We start from the raw sequence: 9,854 nt of genomic DNA on the forward strand, positions 1-9,854 counted from the left end.
TTGATGAACTAACTGATGAACTAATTAATCAGTTAACTGACTGACTGATTGATTCTGAGACCTGGCAGAGGTTTTTGCTGCAGATGATGATTCAGTTTGTCCATGGTGGCCGACATGGTGTCAAACTCGTTTAACAGTTGATCAGCATTGATTCTCATGGCTGCCGGCTGAATTGACGACACCGCCGCCTCCAGGTTGCCAGAGGAGTGATCAGGAAGTACCGTGATGTAACCCAACTGCTGGACTGGCAACGACTGGTCGGTTCGCGGCATCAGCCACAACCTGAAATGAAAAGAAATGAATATTCGGCTTGATTCAGCTTTTTATATTCCTTTTTTTTTTTTTTTTTTTAGGAGAAATCAGTGGATGCGTAAAATTTCTGCAAATGAGCAGGATAGTCTCAGCATCCTTGGAAGGTTTTTTCCCACTTTTTTTTGTTTGTTTTTTTGTTCTCTCTCTCTCTCTCTCTCTCTCTCTTTTTTTCTTTTTTTTTCTTTTTTTTTCTTTCTTTTCGTTCCTTCCATCATCATTTTTCTCCTTTCTGTTGTCTTTTCTTTCTCTTTCTTTTTTTTTCTTCTTCTCTCATCTCTTTATTCTTCCTTTTTTTTCTCTCTCTCTCCCTCTCTCTTTCTTCCCCCTGTAATCTGTCTTCTTACCATTGTCATTCTCAAACATTGTCAAGGTCATCCAACATATAAAATCACATACAGGGTAGTTTCGTGCACAATGTCTAAAAGAGGCGAGTGAGACACGATCTCATTCTATCTCTCTCTTTCTCTCTCTCTGGAGGCATTAGGTTTACGGAACGTCTTTAAATGTACACATTTAAATTGACCATTTGAGTTTTTTTATGGATCCGTATAAGTGCTCAGGTATCTTGGTAGACATAGATCACATCTTACGTAATTTGAGCTCGGTTTCAAAGATAAGATACAGATTCTTACACTTACTTATATTCCTTTCTTACTATCTTTCCTTATGTATACTTTCTTTTCTCGTGGCATCAGTCTTAGCCTAAACATCGAGAAGAAAACATTTAGCTTCATTTCGGTTTGCATTTCTTTCTTGCTTATACTCTCTTTCCTCAGGGCATCAGTCTTAGTCTGAACATAGAGAAAAGAATATTCAGGTTGACTTTGGTTTGCATTTCTTTCCTTACTTATACTCTCTTTCCTCAGGGCACCAGTCTTAGTCTGAACATAGAGAAAAGAATATTCAGGTTGACTTTGGTTTGCATTTCTTTCCTTACTTATACTCTCTTTCCTCAGGGCACCAGTCTTAGTCTGAACATAGAGAAAAGAATATTCAGGTTGATTTTGGTTTGCATTTCTTTCCTTACTTATACTCTTTCCTCCAGGCCTCAGCCATAGCCTGATACAAAGAATAAAGAACATTCAGCTTCATTATACTTCTTATTCCTTTCTTACTGTCTTTTCTTAATTATATGTAATCTCTTTCATTGTTTTTCTTCCATCTTCATTCAAAATGGAATCCAATTTGATTTTTGTTGTTAAGTTGATATGCAATCAAACACTTGCCCAGGTTTTGTATTTTGTATGATGGTCAGTCGTGTCTGACTATGACCATCAGAGCAGCAAAGAAGGCAACTGCTGTCCCAACTATCTGGACTAGAATTTGATTATTGTGGGGACGTCTTGCCCAAGTTACATCCCCACTCCCTTGGCCGAGAGGGTTTAAGGACAGTATGCGCTGTGATGGTTCCCAAAGGCCAACTAGCCCCCCAAGGCTGCAGCACTGAGAGCAAGTGCAATCTTGTCACCTTGAGAATCAGAGTCCTTTACAGAAGACTAAGCTGTAAATGACTTCCCGTTGTATTGGAGAAACTATTGATCATACAGCCCTCACTTTGCTACATGCCTGGGTCATATTCCCTGGGGTAAGCACAATTATTGCTTATCAGCAATGAACCCATGATTAAGTACTGAAAAGTCTAACAGACTAGCAAGCCAACTAGCAGACACACACACACACACACACACACACACACTCGCACACACGCACACACTCATGCACACACACCACGAACATACAGGTCCAGAACACACATACACACACCAATTATGTATGTCCTACATGCAGATATACTAAAAATCAAATGAAAAGCAAAACAAAGTAAAGAAACTAAAAAAAAACCAAAAAAACAACATCATCTATCAAACACAAAACACATCAGACCTTAACCCCCTGATATAAACATTCTTGTAGTTTCAGCATACAGAAACACTAAAAAATGAAATTAGCTTTAGCTTCATTCAATACTCCAGCACGTCACAAAAAAAAACAAAGCTTTAGCTACATCTATTATTGCAGCACGTCCCAGCAGACCTTAGTCCTCTGATGTAGACGTTCTTGCCATGACTGGAGAAGTGCTGAAAGCAGGTGTCGGGCTCCACGCTGAAGTCTGTGGGACTCAGCTTGTAGTCCACCGTCTCACACTTCACCGCACTGAACTGCGGCGTGGTGCGCAGCCATTGGTTGGCCTGTTCCACCACCGTCCTATCAATGACAAGGATGAAAAAGGTGTTAAAGGTTAAGATTCCCATAGCCTTTTACAACCAATTGGTTGGGTTGTTCTACCAACACCCTATCAAAGACAAGGTCAAAAGGTTAAAGATTAAATCCCCACAGCCTTATACAACCAACCAGTTGGGTTGTTCTACCGACACCCTATCAAAGACAAGGTCAAAAGGTTAAAGGTCCCAAGCCTTTCATAGGCATAGGAGCAGTGAAGGTCAAAAGGTTAAGTGCCCCAAGCCTTTCACAGGCATAGGAGCAGTGAAGGTCAAAAGGTTAAGTGCCCCAAACCTTTCACAGGCATAGGAGCAGTGAAGGTCAAAAGGTTAAAGGTCCCATAGCTGTTAAAATCCATTGGTGCAATGAATTCATAATCATGGTGTCTAGGGCTCTTCCTGATAGTTATATGTCACTCTGTGTGTATGTGTGTGTGTGTGTGCACATGTGCACACATGTGCGCACATGTGTCCACACGCACTGTGTCTTGGGTTCCAATCCTCCCCTTCCACCACTTTTAATTTTCCCCAGTTGAAGTCAGGTACCCATTCACACCTGGGTGTGGGAGTGAGGAAAGCTGGTGTCAAGTGCCTTTCCCAAGGACACAACACCATGCTCAGATGGGTCCTCGAACCCTGATCACTGGTGAACACTGGGCCACAGGTCAAACACCTGACCAATTCTGCCACAGTACCCCGCTCTCCCACCAATCATGTCCGCCCCTTTTCATTTATTCATTTTTTCCCCTTTAAACTGTGATCTTGAAAGAAGCTTTTGCAATTCAAAGGAGGAATCCAAATAAAGATCCAAATTTCAATCACTATGATACTCCACTCGTTATATTAAAAGCCAAATGGCGAGAACAATATAAAGAATTTGAATGATTTTTGAACATGTAATCATTTAAACCTTCTAATCCCTAATTCTTAACACAAGTCCTCGTATACAATGTGCATGGGAGGACTTAAAACAAGAGTAACCAACCCGATGGCCTTTGCGGCAAAGAAATCAACCAACCAACATGTTGGTCTCGTTATAGCAGTGGCAAAGGTCACACATATAAATCATTGACACTCTTTTGTTACTGCAATGTGTGTGTGTGTGTGTGTGTGGAAAAAAAAGAAAAGGAAAAAAATCGTGGTCATTGAACAGCAAGAAAACATCCACATACTGAAATGGCGAGTAAATTGGCTCACTCCCCTCCAGCCGGGATCCGAAACATTGGGGTAAGAAGTCGACATAGGTCATGGGAGGTAACTCCTCTTCCGGTTCTGGTTCCTCTTTCTTCTCCACCTCCTTGACTTCAAGCACAGCAGGATCCGAGCTTTCAGTTGTCTCCTCTTCCTTAGTCTTTTCCGGTTCCGCCTCCGGCGTCTGCATTTCCATCAACTCGGTTGCTTGTTCCACTTCTGTTGCCATCGTTGTCGTCTGAAACATTGAAATGGAAGCTTTAGTTTATAAAGATGAAACGCGACCCACTTTTCCCCTCCTGGCAACATTACGTGCAATGTATGTTGAGTCAATTCGTATGCTGTAAGTAGCCCCAACTGACTGATGCGGCCAAAATACATCACCTATAAATGGAAATTCACACACACTCATACACACACACACACACACACACACACACACATTTATATATTGGCAGACTCAACAACAGGCTGTGGAACAACAAAGGCATCAGGCTCAGCCGGCACCAAAATCAAAACCTACAGAGCTGTTGTGCTGACCACCTTGTTGTACTGCTGTGAAACATGGACGACGTATCGCCGTCACATTCAACAACTTGAGCAGTTTCACCAGTGATGCATGCGAAAGATACTCAGCATAAAGTGGCAAGACAGGGTCTCCAACCTCCAGGTCATAGAGAGGAGCGGCCTGCCAGCATTGAAAGCCTGCTGATCCAGTGCCAGCTACGCTGGACAGGACACGTTGTCCGCATGACAGGCAGCAGGATCCTGATGATGCTCTTGTATGGCAGCTGAAGGAAGGCCACCGCAAACTTGGAAGACCCTGCAAGTGCTTCAAGGACACCTTGAAGACAAACCTCAAGGCCTGTGACAAAGACATCGCTTCCTGGAAAACTGATGCCCTTGACCACTCTCGCTGGAGGATGCTGTGCTCTAGTGGCATAAAGACGTTTGAAAACGAGAATGCTGGCCATTAAGGAGAAGCGTGAGCGAAGGAAGCAGGGCTCAACTTCTGAAGACGTTTTCCCTTGCAACACCTGTGGGAAGTGCTGCGCATCCAGAATCGGCCTTTTCTCCCATATGAGGACACACACCGACAGATAAACCTGCCTGCCTACTCATCCGTCAGTCCGACGGGAGACTCCATCATCATCATCGGGTGTCCCCCAAAAAGTGAACCACTTTTTGACAAGTATTTTTCTCAGTGATAGAGAAACCGAATTCATTGAAAATTTTCACACAGTAACTTTAGGGTATCATCAACAAGTCTGCAAAATATCTAAAAGTTCGGACGCAAATTATGCGAGTATTTTCAAATTCAAAACAGCATGTCAAAAAATCCAATATCAGTGCTGTGCAATGTGACCTTCATGTTCATGCCAGCTGCCAGGTGTTGGCATCTGCAATCAGTATCAATCTAAAAATAGCCTGTCTGGGTGTCAAGTCTTGATTTTTTTATTTTTGTTTTTAATTTATTTTTTTAATTTATTTTTTTTTTTTTTTTTTTGTCGTCTGTATCCACAATCAGTTCTGTCCAAAGTTTCAGTTTGGAAGGATCAACCATGCCTTTGAGTGAAAGTGATAAGGTTACCATTGAAAACTGTTTCAAGGAGAAAGGCAGGGGTGGAAGAAGGATCGTAAAGGAATTTCCAGGCAAGGGGTGGAGTCATGTCACTGTAAGTAGAATTATCGCTAAAATATGTACTACAGGGTCAGTAGCACGTAAAATTGGCAGTGGGAGACCCAAGACTGCATATTCGGAGGAGAACAAAGACCGTGTTGAGGAGCTGATTCAATCCCAGGAGGAGAACCACAAATCTCTTAGAGAAGTTGCAAGCGATTTACAAGTGAGCAAGTCTTCAGTGCAAAGAATGGCGAGAGAACTGGAGTTGAAGCCCTTCAAGAGGATACGGGTATCAAGGAGGGCCCAAAATGTTAGAGGGAAAAGAAAAACTTGCTGTCGTAACTTGAATGACCACTACCCGGCCACTGATGTGAAAAGGATCATTTTCACAGATGAGGAAGACTTTACGTTAGAGATAGCTAAAAATCGCCAAAACGATCGCGTTTATTGGAAATGGAAACGAGAAATTCAGCCATCTCGCCTCTATCATGAGACTTCAAGATTTTCAAAAAAGATAATGGTTTCAGCTGAAGTAGGAAAAACAAACATTCATTTTATTGACACTGATAGAGCCAAGGTTAATAGTGAAGGCTACATTCGGTTGTTGGATGACAATCTTCGCCGGGATTGTAGGTGTCTTTATCCTAGAAACAATTACGTGTTTCAGCAAGATGGGGCTCCTTCACACAGAAGTAGGGTAACCCAGGCCCATCTGTAGGAGGCTTCACCAGAATTCATCAAGAAGGATAATTGGCCTCCACAAAGTCCTGGCTGAAACCCAATGGATTATGCCAAATGGGACTCTCTGAAGGAAAAAGTTTACTGGGGAGTGAGAGACAAACTGACCGAGCAGGCGTTAAAAGACCGGATATTTATGTCATGGGGGGAGATTTCGGAGAAAGAAATACGTAAAAGCATTTCTGCTTGGAAGAAACGGCTTCGTTTAGTCGTGGAGGAAGATGGAGGCCACATTGAACATAAACTGAAATAAGTGAGTTTTCCTCTGATACTGGAGTTTTTGACATCCTGTTTTGAATTCAGTTGACAATACTCGCATAATTTGTCATTTTAGATATTATGCATGCTTGCTGATGATACCCTAAGGTTACTGTGTGAAAATTTTCAATGAATTCGGTTTCTCTATCACTGAAGAAATACTTGTCAAAAAGCGGTTCACTTTGTTGGGGACACCCGATATATTTAGATAAATGAAAACCACGTCCACTAAACATTAACTTGATGAAGGCTCCATTCAAATACCTCCCCATCCCTCACCAGACATCAAGCAATCATTCAAAATTAATGAGAAATACAATTTCACAACAAACTGGAATTTGGAGGTGAAAACGGAGGATTCAGTTTTGAGCACTTCAATTTGACTTTCGAGAACCTCGAAAACAAAGGCTGAGTACCGGCATGCACCTTACAGCCATTCGGTTAGAATGATGATCACCAAATTAAAAAGTAGATAATGTCTTGGCTCGAAATTATGGTACATAAGAATAGAAATCATAGTAAATGATATCGCCACTAGCAAATAATGAATGCACTGTAGAACGGGTAGCCAACAGACACGCTTGTAGCAAAATAGTCTAAAATCACCACAAGTGAAGGTAAAGGCGTAAACTAAGAATAAAAGGTGGTTTTTGTTTGTTTGTTTTTTTTATAAAGAAAAGAAAAGAAAAAAGTGCATATAGTCTCGTCAACACCTGCCCCCAAACTCAACAAGTCTGTGGTATTCTGTAATTCTCTGTTCGTTTGATATGCTATTCTGGCACTCACTGACTTTCCCATTCGTTAAGTGCGTTCCTTCGTTTATTCATTCATTCTGCCTCATGTTTGTTCCCTTGCCGCTCAAGTTGTTCGTTTATCTATTTATATTTTATGACGTTGCATTTTTAGGCCAGTATCAGTCAGCCCCAATTTCACAAGGTGGATCACTAATGATACGACATGATTCGATTTGATACGGTAACTTGAGGTATATATGTCTGATACTATACTGAGTAAGTCGTTTTCGACTGTGGCCATCAGAACAGCAGAGGAGGTAGCTGCTGTCCCGACTATTTGGGCTAAAATTTTATGCGGTAAGGTAAGCAACGGTACATAATTTGACACAACATATCACACGTTCATTTGTCTGTTTATATCATAAAACTTATGACGTTGCATTTTCGGCCAGAGTATACCTATCCATCGGCCCGAATTTCAGTCACAACTTACAGAAAAAAAATATTTGTAGTGATGGGCAAGATCTTGAAGCAATACAAAGCAACATGTCCACGTTGATGTGATACGATTCAACAGAATACGGCATGCAGGTGAGTGATACGATTCAACAGAATACGGCATGCAGGTGAGTGATACGATTCAACAAGATACGGCATGCAGGTGAATGATACGATTCAACAGAATACGGCATGCAGGTGAGTGATACGATTCAACAGAATACGGCATGCAGGTGAGTGATACGATTCAACAAGATACGGCATGCAGGTGAATGATACGATTCAACAGAATACGGCATGCAGGTGAGTGATACGATTCAACAGAATACGGCATGCAGGTGAGTGATACGATTCAACAGAATACGGCATGCAGGTGAGTGATACGATTCAACAGAATACGGCATGCAGGTGAGTGATACGATTCAACAGAATACGGCATGCAGGTGAGTGATACGATTCAACAGAATACGGCATGCAGGTATCCTCAGGTACGGGACAAATCACAACACTGGGAAATCGACCTATGGGCCAGGTGCACAAAAATATCAAGCTTTTCTCCATTTCCATCATAAATGCAAGTCATCACACACACGCGCGCGCGCGCGCGCTCACACACACACACATACACACATGTGCGCGCCGGTGCGCGCCACGCACACACACACACTGATACACACTCTGACACAAAGACACAAACGTAGAGACACAAACACCGTGCACACACACATTTACATACACACACATACATACACACATGCACGCACGTAGGCACGCACAAGCATGCACACACACACACACACACACACACACGAGTACGTGACACGCAAACACACACACAGACACGCGCACACTTGCACACACACGAAATCACACTAGCACACATACATGCGCGAGCGCTCAGTGATGCACACGTACACTGACACACGCGCGTGCTCTCTCTCTCTCTCTCACGCACACACACACACACACCACTACAATACCACTGTCACACACACCACCACACAACATACACACATCACGCACACACACACACTCTCTCTCTCTCTCTCTCTCTCTCCATGATAATTCACAACCCTCAGCCAAGTTGAAAGATGAGAGTGGAGATGACTTCTCAACGCAACAATTATGGATCACTGAATCAACTTGATGAAATCAGTGCACACTTTGAACCGCAAGACAACACGTACGCGTCCTCTGCATAGTACACCTGCTCGACTGTGTACGTCTACTTACGAAAAGGGTCGCGCATTTATGTGCAGTTTTCCCAGAGCTTTTCTTTCTTCATGACTTCCTTTCTTTCTTTTCACTTTCATGCGTGCACATACATGCATTGTTGCCTTTCTGCCATGTGCATAGCCTTTCTTTTATCTGTTTCCTTCTCTCCTTTTCATTTTCAATTCCTGCGGAGATTGCGCCATGCAAAAGTCGGTGTGTCGAAACGTGTAAAAACTACTGAACCAAAACACACAATGGGCAGGGGAAAACTGACTCGGGTATTTCGACGAGCAATGACATGTTTGAACTGTGACGTAGACTGACATTTTTCTGACTGACGTTTACACTTTCAAATATACTGTGTGTGTGCCGTGTGTGTCACAGTGTGCCACGGTGTGTGTGTGTGTGCACGGCGAATGTGTGTAGTGGTGTGTGTGTGTGTGGCAGTGTGTGTGTGTGTGTGTGTGTGTGAGTGAGTGCACGTATGTGTGTGCCGTAGTGTGTGTGTGCGTGCCGTTTTAGCGTGTGTTAGCCTAAGTGTGTGTGTGTGCAGTGCACGCGCGCGCGTGCACTGTCGGACGTGTGTGGAGTGAACTGACATTAGGAGCAGACCTGATGTCAGCGGTGCAGACGTATGCTAGTAATCCTTGTCAGTGTTCGGGATGTCATCAGTGGAAACACAAATACACCCGGCACCCCAGAAAACGCAATACAGCTGCCTAAATCAGTTGCCGGTGAGATAAAAGCGATACACTCAAAAGTCCACTCCAAGAAACGAGAGACTGATCTGCACGTGTTGTAGTCGGCAGGCTATATATAGCCTGATTATATCTAAATGACTATACGGTACATGAACAAAAGACTACCAGTTATTCACTGTCGGATGAACACTGACGACCATTCAGTCAACCCTTTTGTTAACCTCACTGGCTCATTTTCCACTCCCTAAATGACTGATGTTCACAGCTGAATCTCACATCTGGAGTTGGTCAGTCAACATCCTGCGCCGGAAACCTCGCGAATTGAAAACGTGTTCATAGCGGTGAATATGAAACAGATTTGATT

At 42.9% G+C, this 9,854-nt stretch overlaps 1 protein-coding gene across 1 annotated transcript in view; it reads right to left on the reverse strand.

Annotated features, from left to right (window-relative positions):
- LOC143275813 (uncharacterized) overlaps positions 1–9,854 on the reverse strand; it is a 28,096-nt gene that overhangs the window by 15,606 nt on the left and 2,636 nt on the right. The window contains exons 2-4 of the mRNA XM_076580091.1: positions 3,704–3,960; positions 2,347–2,517; positions 62–282 (exon numbers count right to left, since the gene is read on the reverse strand). Of these exons, the coding sequence (XP_076436206.1) occupies positions 62–282; positions 2,347–2,517; positions 3,704–3,951 (640 nt within the window). The 5' untranslated portion in view covers positions 3,952–3,960. The remainder of the gene's footprint in view (positions 1–61; positions 283–2,346; positions 2,518–3,703; positions 3,961–9,854) is intronic.

This window comes from Babylonia areolata, chromosome 31 (assembly GCF_041734735.1).
Source record: "Babylonia areolata isolate BAREFJ2019XMU chromosome 31, ASM4173473v1, whole genome shotgun sequence".
NCBI lineage: Eukaryota > Metazoa > Mollusca > Gastropoda > Neogastropoda > Buccinidae > Babylonia > Babylonia areolata.